This window comes from Myotis yumanensis, unplaced genomic scaffold, assembly GCF_028538775.1.
Source record: "Myotis yumanensis isolate MYYU_CA2020_CCGP unplaced genomic scaffold, mMyoYum1.0.hap1 SCAF_1, whole genome shotgun sequence".
Taxonomy (NCBI): domain Eukaryota; kingdom Metazoa; phylum Chordata; class Mammalia; order Chiroptera; family Vespertilionidae; genus Myotis; species Myotis yumanensis.
The window spans coordinates 154,796,388-154,818,712 of record NW_027223752.1 but is presented as its reverse complement, the minus strand read 5'-3'; the positions used below and the strand labels follow the sequence as shown (position 1 = coordinate 154,818,712).

The 22,325-nt window shown below is 44.2% G+C and overlaps 1 protein-coding gene across 2 annotated transcripts in view; it reads left to right on the top strand.

Moving 5' to 3' along the window:
• PAPSS1 (3'-phosphoadenosine 5'-phosphosulfate synthase 1) overlaps positions 1–22,325 on the top strand; it is a 108,713-nt gene that overhangs the window by 47,470 nt on the left and 38,918 nt on the right. For both annotated transcript variants that reach the window (XM_070433415.1, XM_070433424.1), the window contains exons 9-10: positions 1,343–1,478; positions 12,329–12,597. In XM_070433415.1, coding sequence (XP_070289516.1) covers positions 1,343–1,478; positions 12,329–12,597 — 405 coding nt within the window. The remainder of the gene's footprint in view (positions 1–1,342; positions 1,479–12,328; positions 12,598–22,325) is intronic.

Here is a 22,325-nt window from a genome sequence, read left to right as displayed (position 1 = left end):
CTCCTTTTTCGCAGTTACTCACTGTAACTAAGGGCACTGGGTTCCATTGCCCTTCTTATTTTCTCTGTAACATTCAGTACCAGCTGATATTTCTCTGGTCTCTCCTCTGTCTTCCCTACTGTGACATAAGCTCCATTGCAGGAAGATCTCTCTCTCTCTTTTCTGCTGTATTTCCCAATGCCTGGTAGAAGCCCTGGCACACACCAGTTACTCAGTAAATGTTTATTGAATGAGTGGTCTGATGGAAGGGGATGGACCTTCTGGTGAGGAAGACCAGGTAGGAAGCGACTACAGTCGTTCAGGTACATCGTTAGCACATAAACCACAGTCATGGGAGAAGGGCCAGCTTGAGCTGCTCTGGGAGAGGGGACCCGTCCTAGGAAATAGCATCTCTTCTTCCAGATGCAGGGACAGAGGACAAGAGAAGGTAAGAAATTTGAGGTGGTATGGAGAGTGGAAGGCATGACTTGGTGCCCAACTCTGTCATCATTACTTTAATTGCTCAAAAGTTTAGGATTGGAGAGCACAAAATAGGGGTAATCCAGGGTTACAAATTTTTTTAATCAACATACAACAACAATGAAAAGAATATTTTTATTACTTAAAAGTCATAATTATTCATGTTGGTTTTGTTAGCCCTTTGTTTTTAAATGGGATAGTTGTTTCATAAGTCCTTTGAGAAATTGTAGAATACTAGAGGCCCAGTGCATGAATTCATGCACGGGTTGGGTCCCTTGGGGGTGGCCTGCTGGTATTGGGCCCCAGCTTACACCCCCAGCCTCACAGCCTCGCAGCCCAGCCTGGCACCCTTCCATGGTCTGGTGCTGCCCCCTCACCTGCTCCACCATCCCGCCTGTGGGGAGATCGATTGGGGCCAGGCCCCCCGCCTGGCTTCCTCAGCACCTAGGAGCCAGGCAGTGGCCTTGGCTCCCGTTTGCACTGACCTGGGCCTGGTGCCACCTGCTTACCTGCTTCACCATCCCACCGTGGTCCTGCTCTTGTTGGGGCCCATCGGGGCTGCAGCGCCTCCACTGCCATCCACTGCCAGCGCTGCTTTGCCAAAGCCCATCATGTTCCATGCTGCCCCCTGGTGGTCAGCACACGTCATAGTGAGCAGTCGAACTCCCGGTAGTACAATTTGCATATTAGGATTTTATTATATAGGATACTCTAATTCTGTAACATTTTCAATCCCAATTCAGTTGTTAAGCTAAATGGATTTACCATTGACCTTGAGATGAAAGTAAAAGTGTATAACCATAGTTACCTTGTATGAGAGAAATGTCCTTATTTTTCTCTTGGTTTTGATTTAAAACAATTATTTTCTGTTTCTTCCCATTAGATGGTGATGGAACAAGGAGACTGGCTGATTGGAGGAGATCTTCAAGTCTTGGACCGAATTTATTGGAATGATGGTCTTGATCAGTATCGTCTTACTCCTACTGAACTAAAGCAGAAGTTTAAAGATATGAATGCTGGTACGACATGGACCTTAATACCTAATATGGGGCTATTTGGGGGTTTTTGCTGGATGGGAAAAGTTTAGAAGATTTCCCCCCCAACATTTAATAACTAGAGGCCTGGTGCATGAATTCGTGCACAGGTGGGGTCCTTCGGCCTGGCCGGCGATCGGGGCTGTGGGAGGTTGGTTGGTGGGGGGAGGGGCCATGGGAGGTTGGCTGTGGGAGTGCACTTACCGCAAGGGGGCAGCTCCTGTGTTAAGCATCTGCCCCTTGGTGGTCAGTGCGCATCATTGCGACCGGTCATTCAGTCATTCGATCACTTAGGCTTTTATATATATAGATGTAACACAGAATGATGAGTAAAGGTAAGTGTAGCAGTTGGAATATGTAAGGAAAAATATCATTGGATCTAACATTATTTTGTATGCTACGTGGAAGATGAATGCTAATAACAAATTGATCTTTTAATTGTTTATTTTGAAACTCTCCTATTAAAGCTGAACAGAACTATGGAAGAGAAATTTTTTGAAAAGCTCATTCATATCAATGTGCTTTATATCTCAGAATGTCTTATATGAGTGGAATGTGTCACTGCAAAAAGTAATAGGAAAACAGAACTTTTATCATGTTCATTATTCGGTCAACAAATGTTTGTTGTTTATCACCAAGTACTGAGATCCATAAATAAATGACAGGAGCTTACAGTGGAAAAGAGAGAGATATTAAACAAATAGCAGAAAGGTTGTTGAAGAGTAGGTTAATAATGATTTTAAATTTCTGGATTAGGATGAAGTGGAGCAGTAAGAGCAGAGTGCCTATAGATTATATATTATAAAAACTCCAGGAGAGGCTTTTTTTTATATCAGATACCCGCTGTTCATAGGTCTTTTACATAGAGGTAGGTAAATGGTGTGTTTACACTGGTGTGCCCATACTCTTACTCTCCCTACACTCACAAGTCCACGGTGCCATGTGAGGCAAAAGCATTCATTGGAGTTGGGAGGCTTTTTTAAGATCTGAAGAATTTTGAAGCATCTTATAATCATGTTACTAATTAATTCTCACTCCACAGAAATGTTTAAGCCCTGAGCGTTAGTGCTGTTTTGTATGTTTTAAAAAATATAATGTATATATTTTCTGTGTAGAAATCAGGCAGAGATGGCTGAGAAAAGTCAGGTGAACATGGTTGCTTTTTAAGGAAATAGCTGGCCACCAAGCTGTATTTGTTCTCTCCCAAGTGACTGTAGGAATCAGGTCAAGAACACCCATTTCATCAGTTGTGTTCAGCCGCTGTGACTCCTAGATCCCAGCAAGTCATTTAGAGTCTTGTGTACAATGTCCCTGCTTCACCACCTAGTAGTTATGTGGTTGTGGGAAATTGCATTCATTTCTGAGGCTCAGTTCCCTCACTCAGGTAAAAGTAAGGACAATGATGATACTAATGCATAGGATTTTATTTTAAAAAGTGAAATGAGATAAGATGTCTAAGGCCCTGTGAACAATGCCTGGCACATAGTAAGCGGTTAAGGTCACAATTGCTGTTATGTGAGTGAAACTAGTGTTATCTATATTTGTGTAAAGATTAGAAAAAGAATAACTGTTTATTTTTAAGCTTTACTGTACTTTGCTAATATTTGAAAATAAGATCAGGAACCGGAGGCCACATACACCCTCTTCAGAGCCCCACAGTTCCCACCCAGCCTGCCTCCTTCATCATATTGTAGGGTATTGAGTGTAAGATTGCTCACCCCAAGCCCTTCCAAACTTATTTTTTTTTCCCCCTTTGAATTTGAAGTAATTATTTGGCTTAAACAACTTGTGCAGGAATGTCTCTGAAAGCTACACTTGCTGCTTGCCTGTACAACAGCTTATTTATCTTGTTTGTTGCTAACATTTTTTGGGCCCCGTCACAGGGAATATCTTTATGTAAGTCAGTGATGGCACCTCACTCTCTTGTCAGTATGTGATTAAGAGTCAGTGTTTGAGTTCATTCTGCCCACTGAGAGGTGAGGTTTTCATTCCTGACAAGAAACTGGCTTACAACTGAGGTCATCTTCTCCCGTCCTCCCAGCAGGAGGTGCTTAGGTTGCTGCCGTGTGAAGGTGCACTGTCCGGAGCTCCGGCGGTCATTGTGCACTGCCGAGGATCTGTGGGAATCTTAGTGTTTGAGTTTGTGATCCAACCCTGGACTCCTCTATCTCTGGATTTCTTACTCAAAGACCTAATGCATGTTTGAATTATTTCGGGCACTTCTAATTGGGTCTTATTTTATTTGCAACCAGAAGCATCGGATAGGTTTTTTTTTTTTTTAAATGTGCCTATTTTTCTCTCTTTTTTTCTGGTGAATGGGGACATGTTAATGGAGGACTTGCTGAGACAACCTCATTTACTTTAATTTTTTGCCAAAACTTGAATTCATATTTAAAATTCTCGTTAGTAAATTAATTGTTGGCATGGTTGAGGAGTCTTATCAAGGAATTATCATTCATAATTAGAGACTTTAATATGACATCTGTTTTACACTCTTTAGTGAGCCAAACATTTTAAATTAGTTAGAGAATTTATTGCATAATGAGTGATTGCAACTTTGTTTAGAGTAGCTAAGGGCCAGTTATTAGCCTTATATTCGACAGCAAAGATCGTGGAGTGTTGGTTTGTTTACTCTTCCATTTTAGGACTAAGGCAAATAAGCAACAGGCTGAGGCGATCCCTTTGTAGTTCTTGTTCACTGTTAGGAAACCAGTAATAAGTCATCTGCTGATGGGGATGAAATGTAGTTCAAGGGAGAGAAAACAAGGAATATTTATTTTTTCTCTTACCTAGGGGTTTTTTCTTACCTCTCTCTTTCTCCTTGCCCAGTGTTAGAAGAACTTTGATCATCCCTTGTCCCTTGTGGGCTGTTGTCTTGTGCACATTGACATGACCGGTTTTGCTGTTCAGACTATCCTGTAGCTGGAAGGGTTGCGAGGTCTTTAACACCCACACAGTGGTTGCAAAGTGACATGATTCCAGATGGCAGGTTCTTTGAACCACTGGTGCTTGATCTCTATCTTGGAAAGAAAGAATGACTTTCACCAAAGCCAAGTAAGAGCCAGCTAGTATTTATTACACACAGAACACTGGTGTCCTGCCAGGTTGCAAAGGAAAAAGTTGACATAATTTCCTTCAGGCTAGTATGTGGTAGCCCAGGGCTGAATAAATCTAAGAAAGCTTAGAGCTGTTGAACTACAAAGTCTATTTTACATGAACGGGTGGAGACACTAGGTGGATATCTTAGGCCATGTTGGGAATGATGAGTGAGAGCCGAGGCTGAGCAGGTGGTCTGTCTGTGAGGGCACTAGGCTTTCTTGACCTTGAATGGCAGTGAGCTGGAGAGAGTGTGGCCTGAGGTGGGGTGAGGAGAGACTCAGTCAAGGCAGAGCACACTCAGAGGAAGCTCTGAACATAATTTAACAAAGTGAGTGTTTAGAGAAGGATGGTCAGAGTTAAGGGAACTCACAGGAATGTTTTCGCACCCAGGGAACACAGGTTAGGGTAGTGTTACCACTCCTGAGAGGGCACGGGAAGGAAACTGTTTCTGAAGCCTGGTAAGAGGAGCTGTAGCTATGAGGAGGGGCTGTGGCCAGAAGCTAGTTGTAGGGGATGTAGGCACAGCTGGAATCACAGTGCTGAGGCAGGATGCTAATGGTGCAAGAGCTCCTGCAAAGTTTGTCTCCCTCCATCTTCTGGTTGCCTGCTAAAGTTTCCCATCTTGGAGGCGTGCGCACACATGCACACATATGTACACATACACACACGCACAGGCATGCACACAAAATGCACACGCAAGCACAGGACAGAGAATTAATTGATGGAAAGCAGCACAGAGCCCAGTTGGCAAAAAGCTTTATATCCCACATTGATTTTTATTTTAATTTGAAAATATTTCTAGTCTTAAGAATGAAAAACATTTTATGGCTGCATACTTTTGGATGTAAGGGTACCTGTTTGTGAAGAATTCTAATTAATATGTTTATATTTACTCAAGTGGCCTATGTCTTACTGATCCCCCCCCCCCCAACAAGAAGCAGTTTAAGTAAAAGAAATACTAGTAATTTATGACAGTCCAGAGAGAGACAGTGAGATCAAAGCCTTCTTTCAAATTCTCTTAAAAACTTCCACAAAAACACACATTAAATATCATGTGCGCACGCGCACACACACACACACCCCTCTCTAACAACTTGACGATTATCATCAATACTCTTGTTTAGCTACTTTATTGATTCAGAGGAAGCAGAAGTGCCTGTTTTGAGAGCTTTGGGGTAGATAATGTGGTAGATATTAAAGCTTGAGTAGGACTGGGAGAGGAAACTTATTAATTACGGCTGTTTGTAGGACAATTTCGCACAGAAGTTGAAAGCGGGGAACAGGAAGATGTTGTAATTCTGGGCTTAGTGGTTGGGATGCATACCAGGGCTCTGGCTGGGGAAGCACAGTTCTGAGGAACTGGGGGGAAGGGTGACGAGGAGCACCTTCTTGCTCATCACCTTATTTGTTGCTCAGAACAGTCCCGCTTGGAGCACTGAAGCTGTCCATGGGCAGGCACTAAGCTGGGAAATTGCAGAGCTGGAGTCCGACCCGGGTTCTTTGCACGGTGCCCCAGGGTCTGATGCCACAGTGTTTGACGAGGCGACCCGTGCGCCCTCACTTTTCAGGGAGTCAGTGCTCACCCTCTTGCCACCGTCAGGAAATGCTCGCGGCCACTGTTTGCTCTCCCTGCCACACATCAACACTTGCTCAGAAGTACCTTCTCCACGTCCTTCTTCTCTTTCCACTGCTAGAAGGAAACGGTCGATTGTGCTTGTTTCTGGGATGTGCTGGCTCCTGGGCTAGATGGTGTTTAAGCTGGGGAAGAGGGGACATCTGTACTACCTGCTGCTCCTCTATGTAGACATGAAATAGAGTCAAAGGAATGGGTTTGGGGGGCTAGACCTGCGTCTGGCTTGTGATGTGACAGTAATAGTGAAGGTGGAAGAAACGAGGGGATGCGGGGCAGTAATGAGCAATATATCTTGAAATGGTTTCAGTAATATCTCTCAACTGCTGAATTGCAAGGTCAGGACGCAGAGATGCAACTAACAGAAGCCATCTGTGCGCAGAGTAATTGGGTCCAGGTGAAGGGCGAGTTTCTTGAAGAGTGTGTAGGGAAGGAAGTTCATCAGATGCAGCAGTGAGCCCTGCTGCTCTGAGAGGTCCTACAAGATGTCAGAAACAGGTGATTACACCAAAGTGGCCAAGCAGAATTTAAAATGCCATGCCTATCTGATGAGAACTGTGTGAAAATGCATGGGTAAGGAGAACAACTAGGAAAGTGGTTTTTTGTTGTTCTTTTTTTTTTTTTTAATATATTTTATTGATTTTTTACAGAGAGGAAGGGAAAGAGATAGAGAGTTAGAAACATCGATGAGAGAGAAACATCGATCAGCTGCCTCCTGCACATCTCCCACTGGGAATGTGCCCGCAACCCAGGTACATGCCCTTGACCAGAATCGAACCCGGGACCCTTGAGTCCGCAGGCCGACGCTCTATCCACTGAGCCAAACCGGTTTCGGCTTTTTTTTTTTTTTTTTTATGTCAGAAGCAGTGGAGAGGCCAGGAGCATTTAAAACTGGAATGTGTCCTTTGGATTTGGCAGGAGCTTCATACCACGTGATGGAGCAGGAAGGAATTGGTTGAATCTATGAATCCAGTCCTGTTCTTTTCTTCCATCCTTTCTTCCTTCACACAGTCACCAGACTGATCCTCTGAAAACAAAGATCTTATGATGCCTGTTGCTGTTGAAGGAAGTGTATTATTCTTCTGCACATGGGTTTATTTTCTGGTTGGTGAATGTCAGCTGCGCCTCCTCTGACCAGATTGTACGCTCCTGGGGGCAGGGCTACTTTCACTGCTGCCTCAGGACAGTGTCTCTAAGGTGGCATTTTCATCTTGCCACAGACTGTCTCCCCCTGCCCTGCCTGCTGTCGCAGGGTGTGGAGGCTGGATTCGGGAGGGAGGCCAGGTCGTGCACACGCCTTGTGAAGAGGTGGTGAAGGGGTGCTGTTGCATCGGTAGTGAGGGAAGGAGAGCTACTGATGAGATCCAGGGCACATGTGCTTCATCGCCTGTGGAGGGTGAGGGTGAGGAAGGGATAAGGGATCTAAGTCTCTGAGGTGAGTGATGGGGCTGTGCTCCCAGAGGGTGAGGAGGAGGACCAGTGATGCATAGCAGGCTGAGAGGAATCCAACCCGAGGTGTACATGGGGCACTAAGAGGTAGTAGCGAGATGTTCTGGGGTGTAGGGGCGGGTTCTGGTCAGCAGATGCAGATTTTCTAGTCGCTAACACAGAGCCCTGCTTAGGGGCCTCAGGCTGCTGGGAGCAGGATGGGGAGAGGGCGGGGGACAGGGCATTGCCTGTCTTCGCCGTTGTCACAGTGTGACCCCGTTCACCAGTGTGTAGGTTGTGCTCTGCCAGAGGAGCCTGTCCGGGTCCTGGGGGAGGAATAGATTGAGTGGGTGGAGAGAATGGAAGAGTTGGTGGAAGTCTTACTTTATGTGGAATTGGGGGAACATGTTCCGCAGCAATAGTCATCTTCTCATTTTGCTGTCTCTTCACTCTACCCACTTACTCTCTGCCCAGCCCATCAGTCCTGCACAGTGCCATTGGACTAGTTTTCTGTAAGACAGTACTGGTTAACTCACAACCCCTTTTGGTCACATTGTGTCCTTCCTGACCTGGCATTTGATATTCTACACCAGGGGTCCTCAAACTTTTTAAACAGGGGTCCAGTTCACTGTCCCTCAGACCGCTGGAGGGCCGGACTATAGTTAAAAAAAACAACTATGAACAAATTCCTATGCACACTGCACATATCTTATTTTGAAGTAAAAAACAAAACGGGAACAAATACAATATTTGTATTTGCATGTGGCCCGCGGACCGTAGTTTGAGGATCCCTGTTCTACACGATCGTCTGTGTCAGCTTTTATATCCATCTGTGACAGGATGGATGATCCTGTGTTCCTCACACACATCAATCTCTGCTTTTCTGCGTCCACAGTTTGGCTCACATCAGCTGGTTGGGTTGGAATACTGATTGTACTTCTATCAGCCACATTTCATTTAGCAAAGTATAGCCTGCAGGCCAAGTCTGGCCCACTGCTGTTTTTTGTAAATAAAGTTTTATTGGAAAACTGCCACATTCATTTGTTTATGCATGGCCTGTGGCTTTTTTTGCACCACTATAGCAGGCTGAATAGTTGCTGCAGAAACCCCATAGCCTGCAAAGCCTCAAATATTCACTCTGGCTCTTTAAGGGAAAAGTTTGCTTTTATTCATGGCCTCAGCAGCTTTGCAGTGTACTTTCTGTAAGTGAAGATTATGGAATACCTGGTCCTTTTCCAGGAACAGGGGTACAGAGGGCTAGAAAGAAATGGAAATCATAAGTGTTAACATTACATTTCAGTCATCTTGTAGATCATCACCTATTTTCAGATACGGTGTTAGGTAAAGCAGTCTGCAACTAAGCCATAAGGAATTATAAGTGAGAAGGCAAATTTTTATACTGATTATGGTGTGACAATCAGGGAAATCACTGTTTTTTAGAAAATGAGAATTAAAATGTGAGACATAATGAAAGTTGTTGTATTAGTGGCCCCAGGTTCATATGGCCCATTATTATTTTATTTTTGATGGAAAATTGATGAAAGAAAATTTAATAGTATGCATACTGGGCTATGTTTGTTGGGACAGAACCCTGGGCGTGTAGCTCCTAATGGATCAGATGCTCTGATTACAGCTTTCATTCACGGAAGTTTTTTAGAGGAGAGACCAAAAGGTAGGGGTGAAAATACAGCCTGGAACTACAGACGGTTAAAGCCATTTGTGTAATTCATTGATAAATAGTGATGAGGAATTGAAAAGACCTGAAATTTAAGAAAGACCTGGTTCTGTTGGCAAGAAAAAAATGGGCAGACAGATCAAATATGGTCATTGGATTTCTGAGTGCAACTGCTAGTAAGGAAAGAATTCTACCTGGAAGAAATTTTGGCAGCAAAATCCTTTATATGTTTGTAATGTGAACTTTTAATATGTCATCCATCTTAACTTTATCTGTTAAATGTCCAGTGTGGAGCTAGATTAATTCTTTTTGGAAAGAAAGCCTAGGTAGATAAATTATTAGAATCTGTGAAATATGTGTATGTGAGACATAATTTATTTTTTATGTTTCCTTTTGCACATCCTCTCATATAAATAACCCTGCTAAATGGCGATTTTACAAAATCAGATTTGACCTGATTGAAGTCTAGGAATGTAGTCGTCATACACCTGAGATGCATTAACCAAGGGTCATGTTCAAAGATAGACCCCTGTTCGTGATTAAAGAGGACACAGGCTGCGTATCCAGCACTGAGCTAACACTCCCTCACCTCGGAAACACTCGCTGGGAATAGAGTTTGTGCATTGTATTGGGTGGCTCAGAGTTTTGATTCGTTCTGTTACAGATGAGTTTAACCTTTTTTAAAGTTAGCTTTTATCACTTAAGATTGTGTTTGCCAGGTTTTTTTCTGCTGTAAAGTTAGCAAATTATTTTATACTTACTAACAAGTATTTTGGGGGAGAGATTTTAGACCATAAATATTCTGTTGTCATCAAACTTTTACCTGCTAGTTTTAGCACAATACAAATACTGTCAAATGATGAATTTCTAATCCCCTCATTCCTTTTACATTTATTAGTTGACTTTCTACCATAAGGTAGAATTTCCACTTCTCCCCCATTGGTTATTCATTTATTTTATTCTTAGGGACTCACAGATTCCTTTTACTCAGTTGGGTACGATCCATTACTATTACTTACTTTGATATTTAGCTTGTTCTGGGTTTACCAGACTGGTTGCTTTGTCCTTTTGACGTGTCCCTGTCATTCTTTGAGCACTTTCTTCATGACACAAAGAATGTTTCAGCTCATGTTGAGCAGTAGGCCTTCGCATAATTTCAGTGTCATCTATCTATATATATAAAAGGCTAATATGCAAAGTGTCCCCTCAGGTGTTCTACTGGGAGTTTGATTGCTTGCTATGATGTGTGCTGACCACCAGGTGGCGGCGTGGAATGAAGGAAGGCCCCAGTCAGCAGCTGGCCGCAGGGGAAGGGAGGCCCCTGTAGGCCCTGATCACTGGCCAGGCCTAGGGACCCTACCTGTGCATGAATTTCGTACACTGGACCTCTAGTTTCATTATAATGATGAGCTGTCCTAGGAACTTAACTCTTCTTAAAATCAGTTAGCCTGTGGTAAAATTGGTTTCATGATACGTCATTGGATGACATTGAGGACTTACTGTACTTTCCTTGCCTTAGCCCCAGAATCAGTCATTTTGCCCAGGAGCCCTGATTTGTTTAAGTGGGCAATGGTAAAAACCATTCTAAAGAGAATGCAAAATTTGGACTTCAGTTTTGCTCATTGTCAGTTCACTGCAGAGTTGTTGCTTGTAGGACCTTTTAGTTGACAGAACTAAGAAATATACATTTGCATATATATACACATAAACGCACACACATTTATATCTGTCCCTGTATCTGCCTATCTAAATAGCTGAAAACCGTGAAGTCACCCTACTTTCCTTTATAACCCAATTCCACATGGTCTATTCTAGCCTTTCTTTTTTCTGTGTTTATACCTTCTTTCTCCTATGGTATGAAACTTGGCTCCCATTATCCTCAGTGTATTTACTTATTTGCTGTACCTCCCTGTATGTAAGCAGTGCCCCAATCAAATGGGCTGTCTTCTAGGCCCCGGCCTGCTGGCCTGAATCATGCAGGTGTCTCCTTGGTCCAGGCCTGTGCTGGGCCAGAGTCTCCTTTCCTCCCCATGGGACCGCCCCACCTCTCCCCCACCCCAAACGTTCCCATCAGTGCAGCAGCTCACAGCAACCTGGAGTAGGATTCATTAGTGCTTAGTAAGTGTCTCTGTTGTGACATCTGTGCCAGGTGTTGTGAAGGCACTATAATGCAGAGCTCCTCTAACAGGGTTATCACTCTCTTCTGTGAGATTGCTCTGTGACCCCAAAGAACCATGTCTTCTAAGAAAGGTCTGCTAATAGGAAGCCCCATGTAGGGATAAAAGCCAGGGTTCTAAACCCGAGATACAGAGCTAATCAGTCTAATGTTTGGGTAATAGCAATGGCCCTTGTAAGGGATATTGGTGTTTCTCAGCTGTAATCCAAAATCCCAACCTGGCATCACAAAGCCAGATAGGGTTCTAGTCAAGCAAAGTATAAATGTACATATTTGGAAAGTAAGTAAATTTTTTGAATTATAAATGTCTCCACCTTACTGTATTCTTTTAATAAAGAAGTATCGTAGGTCCCATGGAGCAGCAGTTGCCAACTGGTGGTCCGCGGACCGCTGGTGGACCATGAGGTCCGAAAGGTTGGTGACTGCTGCTATGGAGGGATTGGCCTGGTGGGTCATTAAGGCAAAGACCAAGAATTTATATCCATGTAAGCAGCTGAACCAGGATGTCAGGACCCGAGAGTATGATCATTGTTCTCAAGCTTCCCATGAATGCAGAAAGTAATTGTTATAAACCCATTACTGTTATGACACATCCTAAAACATGTGAGATTTGTAAAGTAAACATACAGTAGAAGTGCAGGTCATGTTGGTGTGGTCAGAGCAATACATGTTTTTTGTTGTTGTTGTTGTTTTTTTTTTTACTAGTTTTTGATTCTGAGAATGCATGTTTGCTTGTTCCTAAGCATCAAGCTTCAAGAATTGTTTATTTTTTGCAAGGTCATCTGTTAGAAACATGCTCCTCTTAACTCTGAAAATGCTCTTTTCAGATGCTGTCTTTGCATTTCAATTACGCAACCCAGTGCACAACGGACATGCTCTATTAATGCAAGACACTCATAAACAACTTCTACAGAGGGGCTACCGGCGCCCTGTTCTTCTCCTGCACCCTCTGGGTGGCTGGACCAAGGATGACGATGTTCCTTTGATGTGGCGAATGAAGCAGCATGCTGCCGTGCTGGAGGAAGGCGTCCTGAATCCCGAAACAACGGTGGTGGCCATCTTCCCATCCCCCATGATGTATGCTGGACCAACCGAGGTAGACTGCTTTTCAGATTTTCATGCAGCAGTGTGCAAACCTCTTCATGAATACAGCTAGTGTTGGCCACAGACCCGTCTGATCTGTGTGTCTGTTGCAAACACTGAGTGTGCCCGGAGTGCTCTCCTGCTCTGTCAGGGATGTTCTCTAGGGGTGGAGAAGGGAGGGCAGGGGAGGGGCATGCTCCTCTTGCTCTTGTTGCAGTCCTTGGTCCCAGCTGTGGAACAAGTTCTCTGCAGACGGAGGGCTTGGTGAGCTTGGAAAGGTGTGACACAGGTACCTCTTGTAACTAACCGCTGGCCACGTTACAGACACAGCTCAGATAGCACCTATCTCATCCCTTTGACTGAGTCCTGAGTCACTCTTCCCAGGAAACAGATTTGCTCTGATTTTTTCTTCTTCTGAATTTTGGAAGGGCCAAAAGTATTGCAATAAAAAGAATGTCTTATAAACATTCAGGGGATATTCTTCATCTGTTCTTTTGTGAAGGACTGGTGCATAAGAGAGTCAGGATATAAAGTTGCTTCTTGGTTTGGGTGGGAGAGGGTTCTAGCATTCCACTACGGGTTGAGAAGGGATAGTTTGAGATATTTTTATATCTCTCCATAAGGAGGACTTAAATAGATTTTTGCTTGAAGGCAGAGTAGGCTTTCAAAAAATATTTGTTGAATGAATGAATGACTTAAATAGCAGTGGGAAATTCCTAGCCAGCTTCTTGTTGAGTGTTCAAGCTAAAGAGTGGAAGGCACGTTATTAATGCATTATTTTCATCTCTTGGTCAAATTTATCTGGGAGACAAGCCCTTTTGAGTAAATAATTTAGTTATATATACTCCTGTGATGTCTTCTTCCAAAAAAAGAAAAAAAAGAAAGAAAAAAAAGCTTAAGAGGAAATCCAAGAATGTTTAGCTATTTTTTTGGATCAAGCCCAAAAAATTTTATTAGAGCTTAGTTGTGGGGTTGTATGCTCTGTTACCTCTTTCCAAGAAAAACAGGCGAACAAAAAACAACTGTCACAACACATTGAAAGATTAACTCTTCTCTTGGATCCAGCCAAAGTAATGCAGGTGAAACTCTCATGTTCTTCCCTCTTTGTTGTTATACAATGCTCATGAATATTGGGCAGTGGTAGACCTTTGAGTTTCCTAGAGATCACTCATGACCTTTAGTTTTTACATCTCAAAGAAGAACTAAAATTGTTTTGGAAATAAAGCAACAATTTTATAACAATGGTTCCCCAATCTCTCCTTTGGTCCTATCTCCATCATCACCATCATCACCATCATTGTCATCGTCATCATCATCTAAAGGGAATCATTTGGTCTGAAGTAGTCCAAAATTATAGGATGAATGGTTTTCAGTGACCCAAGTGAGTTTAGCATCAGAAATGGGTATATGATAAATAACCTCGTTAAGAGCCAGATAGGAAAGTGAAGGAATTTATCTTCCCTAATTCAGGGCATATTTTTCCTCTTTGTGTTTCTTATTCTCTAAAAGGAGAGGAGAGAGGACATTTTATTAACTAAATGAACTAAAAACTGCTTTTTAGAAGGTGGGAGTGGGGGATAGGTAAATAATAAATGCAGCCAGCTGTAATTAATCTTTTCTTGAGGGTCAAGCATGCTGTTTTATCTACATGAGGAAGATTTTCTTGTCTTCTGATTTCAGAGCAGGGTATGTTTCTACAGGAAGACTCAAAGGTGGAGATACCTACAGGTACCTTTGGGTGCTTGCATTTTGGCTCACCTGAGAGTCTTCCTCCTTGCAAGGCAAAACTGCCTAGTTGGCAAGCTGGTTGCAGGAGGCCTCAGATTCGACTCCCAGTGTTGCCTGTGAGAACGTGGTCTGGAAAAAGCAGTAGAAGACTGTTGTCCAGGAGGCCAGGCACGGATGTGGACCTGGTTTGCCACCAGCTGGTTTTTGATCTTGGGTTAGTCATCTCTGGGCTGTGCTGAGTTCCCAGTAAATGTTTATTTAAAGGATGCACAGAGGAGGGACTGAATGTTCTTTAAGGTTCTGCCCCATTTTGATCATTTTCTAGTTTTTTTTTTCTTTTCTTTTAATTTCATATTGAAGTACGTGTATAATTATAGTACATCAGAAAAATCACACAATGAATTTCCCCCATTTGGTCACATTCATACAACCAAAACCCATATTTTTTAAAAACACTACTACAACACCCCAGAAGTTCTTCTTCCTTCCCCCTCCTCTACATTGCCTGCCTTTTCCACAGTAGTCATCACTGTCCCCACCTCTCACATTGTGGATCCAGTTTGCTTGGTTGTAGTTTGGATACTCTGGGAAACAGACTCTGAGAGCGAGATTAGGGTTCCGGACATTCATTAGGGAGAGTACTTAGGGTCAGTGATTATGGAAGGGAAGGGAAAGAGAGCAGGGTTGGGCAGTGGGAAAAGCTGATATGTAATTCAGTCTTAGTGGAAGCCTAGTTGATCTCCTGTGGAGTTCTGGAAAGGCCTTCAGAGATGTTCCAAGTTGCATAAGAAATAGGTGGTTATACCCCTTGTTCACCAGTGATTGGCTGCTCGGGAAGGGGCGGGCCTTTGGGCTGCTGCTCTGTGAGAGGCAGCTTCTAAAGAGGGTGGACAGCTGCCTGGTGTGTGCTGGCAGAGCTCCTAGCAGCTGGGGATGATCTTTCCTTCCCGAGGGGGGCGTGGGCGGCACATCCCAGCATCCAGTCCCACCTGTTCTGACACCTTTTAAAGCTAGAATTCCGTACTTTCTCGTGTCTGGCTTCTTTCACTTTACATTTTGTTTGTGAAACTTGCCCTTATTGTTGTGTGTAGTTAGTTGAAGGTTAGTCATTCTCAGAACTGCGGAGTGTTCCCTGTGATAGGGTTTTGGTCAGTTTCCAGTTTTTTGCTGTTAAGAGTAGTGCCTGTATGAAAGTTTTAGTGCACATTTCTGTTGGCGTACCTGGGAGTAGCATTGCTGGGTTATGGGTTTGTATTTGTTCAGCTTCAGTGCATGCTGTTAGTCAGTTTTCCAGTGGGTGGTACTATTTTACACTTCCATCTGCAGTGTATTTATTTACCTGTTCTTTTTCATTTTAGCCATTTCTGTCCTTTTTAGTCTAGACCAGTGGTCAGCAAACTCATTAGTCAACAAAGCCAAATATCAACAGTACAATGATTGAAATTTCTTTTGAGAGCCAAATTTTTTAAACTTAAACTATATAGGCAGGTACATTGTTATTAACTTAATTAGGGTACTCCTAAGGCTTAGGAAGAGCCACACTCAAGGGGCCAAAGAGTGCATGTGGCTCGCGAGCCACAGTTTGCCGACCACGGATCTAGACTATTTGGCCAAGCACTTTGTAATACTTTTACTATTTCTAAACTAATTGCAAAAATGTTTCCATTGAACCTGAAGAGGAATTGGAGCATGGTAAATGAGTTGTCCAATACAGTGATTGAGAAATAGAGGATAATAAGCCCACATTTATTGTACTCTTACTGTATTTATCAGGCACATTTCAGGTGTTTTACATGTGTTAGCTAACTTAATCCTTAAAACAGCACCGAGGGGAGGTACTATTACTGTTCTCAATTTAAAGGTGAGGAAACTGAGACTCAAAAAGTAGTTCAAGGTCACATAGTAGTCTATAGACCGTCTGGCCATTGAGCCATGTATTTAACTTCCACAGCATGTTCTTTTATCTTACTACTAGAGGCCCAGTGCATGAAATTTGTGCACTCGGGGTGGAGGGGGATTCCTTAGTATGGCCTGTGCCCTCTCGCAGTCCAGGAGCCCTTGGGGGATGTCCGACTGATGGCTTAGGCCCGCTTCCTGCAGTCGGACATCCTTAGTGCTGCCTCGGAGGTGGGGGAGGCTCCCGCCATCGCTGCTGCACTCACTAGGCATGAGCTGAGTGGTACTTCCCCTGTGGGAGCACACTGACCACCAGGGGGCAGCTCTTGCCTTGAGCGTCTGCCCCCTGGTGGTCAGTGCGCATCATACCGACCAGTCATTCCGCTGTTTGGTCAATTTGCATATTAGCCTTTTATTATCCTATCTAATAATAGACAAACATGGTAATTAACTGTAACTTTGCTACCCTTCCCATTGGCTAATCAGCAAGATATGCAAATTAACTGCCAACCAAGATGGCGGCCAGCAGCCACGCAACTGAAGCAAACATGAGGCTTGGTTGCCCCGGCGATGGAGGAAGCCAAGGTTGCCCGCCTGCCGCAGCCCAACTCTGAGCTCCGGATGCAACAGTGTTGCAATTATAGAAGCTAAACAAACCCCAGGTACCTGCTTTCAGCCGCCAGCGGGCTCAGAGCTTAGAGTGCCAGTGATGGCAACAGAGTTTCAATTATAGAATCTAAACAAACCCAGATACCTGCTTTCAGCCAGCCATGGCCTCAGAGCTGGCAACGGCCTCAGAGCTGGAGCCGGCTCTCAGCTCCAGTGACAGCTATAGAAAGTAAATAAATCCCAGAATAAAAAAAAAAAAAAGAAAAAAAAAGAGCCTGGGAGCTTCAGTCGCCCGCTAGCCTGAAAATGGCCCTCAGCCGCTCACCCAGACTGGCCAGGCACCCCAGTGGGGAACCCCACCCTGAAGGGGGTGTGACCAGCTGCAAACAGCCATCAGCCCGTCATCCAGGCTGGCCAGGCACCCCAGTGGGGACCCCCACCCTGAAGGAGGTATGACCAGCTGCAAACAGCCATCAGCCCATCATCCAGGCTGGCCAGGCACCCTAGTGGGGACCCCCACCCTGAAGTGGGTGTAACCAGCTGAAAACAGCCATCAACCCCTCACCCAGGCTGGCCAGGCACCCAAGCGGGACCCCCACCCTGATCCGGGACACCCTTCAGGGCAAACTAACTGGCCCCCACCCGTGCACCAGGCCTCTATCCTATATAGTAAAAGGGTAATATGCAAACTGACCCTAACAGCAGAAAGACTGGGAATGACTGGTCACTGTGACACACACTGACCACCAGGGGGCAGACAATGCAGGAGCTGCCCTCTGGTGGTCAGGTCGCTCTCACAGGGGGGAGCTCTGCTCAGCCACAAGCCAGGCTGATGGCTGCCAGTACAGCGGTGGTGGTGGGAGCCTCTCCTGCCTCCTCAGCAGCGCTAAGGATGTCCGACTGCAGCTTAGGTCTGCTCCCCGCTGGCAATTGGACATCCCCCGAGGGCTGCCGGGCTGCCAGAGGGATGTCTGATTGCCATCTTAGGCCCAATCCCCCGAGGAGCAGGCCTAAGCCAGCAAGTGGTCACCCCCGAGGGGTCCCAGACTACGAAAGGGCACAGGCCGGGCTGAGGGACCCCCCTACTCCTGAGTGCGCAAATTTTTGTGCACCGGGCTTCTAGTATAAGATATAATTAGTAATCATTTAAAAAATATGTGGTCATATATCTTTTGAAAACAGTCTGGAAACAAATCCTTAAAATCTCCCATAGATGTACCAAAATAGTGACTAAGATGGCCCTATTGACATTCATTAGAGGGAGAATCTCTGGTATAGTGGCTCTCACTTATTTTTTGATTATCATAGCCTAGAGCTGTGGGTTATGATATTCTTTATATAATCTGTACAGGCATACCTCAGAGGTAATTGTGAGACCAGCGCAATTTAATATCACAAAAAAGAGTCACATGAATATTTTTTGTCTTCTACTACATAGAAAAGTAATGTTTGCACTATACTGTAGTTTATTAAATGTAAAATAGCATTATGTCTAAAAACACCCCAGTGTACTTAACTAAATTAAAAAATACTTTATTGCTAAAAATGCTAATCATTATCTGATCTTGTTGGAAAATGGCGCTGATAGACTTGCTCAACATAGGGTTGCCATAGACCTTCAATTCATGAAACACACACACACACACACACACAAACACACACAACAACAACCCATAATATCTGCAAAGCATAGTAAAGTGCAATAAAACGACTGTGCCTGTATTCTTGCTTTTTGTACTCTTATATCTACTTCAGTTACATATTACGAATATCCAACTGTTTTTGTGTTGTGAGGAATGAATGAATGGGATAATGTACATCAGTTAGCACATTGCATAGCTTCTGATAATACATGGTAATTAGCATCAGCTGCCTTAAAAACACTCACAAAGTACCTTTGCTGCAAGTTCTCAATATCCCTAGGATTCTGTCCCCACACCAAGGGGGCTGCCTACACCTCAAAGCTGCCTGTCAGTCAGTGTGAAGTCCTAGAATTTTGGTTTGGACAGAGAGCCTGGAATGACCTCTTCCCTAACAAACTTCATATCAGAGCATATATCCTCTGATTTGGAATGCTCTTTGGTGTTTGATAGCACATAAAAAATATGAAGATCAATAATAAATAAAAAGAAAATGAAATGAACTCCTTTTTGAGTGCCTGTTAATGTGTCACGCATTGAACAGATTCTTTGCATCCATTGTATAACCTCCTCCCCACAGCAGCTCCGTGAGATGGGTTTTATTCCCACTGAATGATGAGGTTAGTGAAGCTCCGAGCAGGTTAGTAGTTATAATGGGGATAGATTTAAAAAATATATATATTCTTATTGGTTTCAGAGAGGAAGGGAGAAGGAAGGAAACATTAATATTGAGAGAGAATCATTGATCGGCTGCCTCCTGCACACCCCCTACTGGGGATCGAGTTTGCAACCCAGGCATGTGCCCTTGGCCGGAATCAAACCCAGGACCCTTCAGTTCATAGGCCAACCCTCTATACATTGAGCCAAATCAGCTAGGGCAGGGAAAGTAGATTTTATTTGGGAACTATTCCATAGAGGAAAAGAGACCTCAGGGTAGAATGGGGCTCAGTTCTAAATATGGCATAGACAGGTGGGGGGAATTATAGCCAAAGAGTGGGTGGGGGTTATGGATGGAAAACTACTAAGAGGCAACATTGGAAATAACAGTCAAGGGATGATTCTGGTTAAACAGACCAAGCAGGATTCTTGCTGAAAGCGGGCCAGTCTGACCAAGTATCACGTGGGGGATGGAAGTAGGGGATGAAGAACTGGATCAGATACGATGGATGAGGAATTCACTTAGCAAGACTTTTGCTACAGCTGGGCATTTCAGGCCGGACAAAGATGCACACTGAAGGTCAAGGCCTGGAGGGCTTCGAAGAGCCTGACTAGAGTTAGGTAAAGGAGAGAGTGTCAGATCCTGCATCCAGCAAGATGCAGAAGGGGGCCTGTGTGTTCTGTTGGCCTGTGCTCCTTGCTGTGTGGAAGCCCCCAAGGGGTCTGTGCCTTGGCAGTCGGTGGAAGGGCATGGAATCTCGGTGCCTGCACAGAGCTCGCAGGGCTTAGAGAGCTATAAAGGCACCTCGAGTTGTATCTCGCAGGCCATGCCTGTCTGGAGTGTCAGGAATAGGCTTAGAGGTGCAGCTCTTGTCAGGAAGCATCAGATCTGGTGCGTGAGTAAAAGGAACTTTTAAAGAGCAAAGTGTAGGCATACTAGTAAACATCTTCATATTTAAACTACTAAGTGTTTTAATGTTTATGACCTCACAGGATTTAAACTCTGAGATTGAGCGCCTTATGAAAACTATTCATTTCTTTTTCTCAACCACCTCACTTGTTTGACTTATTTGGCTTATTTACAGCCTTAAATGAATGTTTTGTTTTGTTTTGTTTTTGGTAATAAACAAAAAGGACACCACTCATTTTTTTGTAGCTTTTCCAGTGACATCAGGAAAGAGTCTGCCAGTAATGCTTATCTGCCAACTAATAATTAAATAAAAACAGTGACTCTTCCTTTATTCATTTTCTGTAGGTCATTTAGAAGGCATTGGTACCAGATTTGTTTCCCTCGCACAAATGCTTTTCAGAACAATGAGCAGCTGTCAAGCCTGTTTGGTTATCACCAGGTTGTCCCTGACTTTCCAGTCTGTAAAGATTTAACAGCTTGCCCTAACCGGTTTGGCTCAGTGGATAGAGCGTTGGCCTTCGGACTCAAGGGTCCCAGGTTCGATTCCAGTCAAGGGCATGTACCTTGGCTGTGGGCACATCCCCAGTAGGGGGCGTGCAGGAGGCAACTGATCGATGTTTCTCGCTCATCGATATTTCTAACTCTCTATCCCTCTCCCTTCCTCTCTGTAAAAAATCAATAAAATATATTTAAAAAAAAAAAGATTTAATAGCTTGATTCCTAAATTCCATTTTAGGAATTGGGTGGGTGGGGAAAGAGAGTTGCTTTTGTAATGACAAAAAGGTGTTATGTTTATATTTTTGTGAGGTATTAATTGCCTGTAGAAGTTGTGTTTGTCCCTTCTACCAGATTACTAAATCTCTTTTTATAAAGGATGATAATGCTTTCTAAGACCTGTTAACATGAAAGTTAGATGTATTTTGGAATGTGGACTTGTACAACTAGCAGCTATAATCTGGTTCAAGATCTTCAGATGAGAACTGCCAGTTGAATTTGGAGAAAACACATTGTTGGAGGGAAGAACTTTTCTTTGCCATGAAAGCTACCCATGCCTTGTTAAATGACCCCTTAAGAGAGACTGATTCTGTGTAAGTGAGCAGGTGCCCTTAAACAAAGATGGTAGGAACGTACAGTAGTCCCCTTTATCTTCGGGGGATGTGCCCCAGTGGATGCCTGAAATCATGAATAGGGCTGAGCCCTGTATATACTAACTATAGGCTCAGTGCACGAGATTCGTGCACTTGGGGGGAGGGGGGTCGCTCAGCCCCGCCTGCGCGCTCTTGCAGTCCAGGAGCCCTCGGGGGATGTCTGACTGATGGCTTAGGCCTAAGTCATCAGTCGGACATCTTTAGTGTTGCTGTGGAGGCAGGAGAGGCTCCCGCTACTGCTGCTGCGGTTGCCAGCCATGAGCCCAGCTTCTGGCTGAGTGACACTTCCCCTGTGGGAGTGCACTGACCACCAGGGGGCAGCTCCTGCGCTGAGCCATCTGCCCCCTGGTGGTCAGTGCACATTATAGTGAATGGTCGTTTCGCCATTCAGTTGATTTGCTTATTAGCCTTTTATTACATAGGATAGGATTTTTTTCCTATACCTATATACGGTTTCACTTAAAGGAAGTGTTATCGGTGGGGTATCCTCTATGTCCCCACTGGTTGCTGGTGGAAGTGAGCTTCTTGGGGTGCCACTGGAATAAGAATTTCTGGAGGCCTCCATGGGAGGATGAGGTATCATGGAAAGTTTTATTTCTGTTGAATCAAACGCCCGAGTTTCCAAGTTCCATCTCCCTCTGCCCTGCCAAGGAAAAAGTCCAGCTGTGTCTTCATCAGGGCTGGGATTAAAGCTATTGCCCAGAGTTTCCGTTCCATGTTTGCACAGTTGAGTCCAGCATCTGGCTAGATGAGCTTGTGTTCACAGCTGTAGTCCATTGGCTGTGGGGTGCATGGCCATGGGCTATTCGGCTCCTGGGACCACATGGCTATGGAGGAAACGGGTGAGTACAAGGAAGCAGGAACAAAGCCACAGAACAAGAGAGAAACAAAAGATTCTAGAGAGAATTTCTTTGTCTGTGCATTTTAACCTTCTAAGATTTTGTGTGCTTGCAGTGGCTCCATCCCCTCTAGCCAGTTATCTTTTTTCCAGCTTAGACTGGCAGGTAAACATCTTCCCTACATTACCCAGATGTTACTGTCCATGTGTCCATCTTCCTCATTGTTGGACCCCTTTCCCCAGTGATTTGCAGGGAATGGATTGGCGGTTCCCTGGGGAGTGTGATGTTGTAGCTTCCTGGTGAAGTTGCCCAGA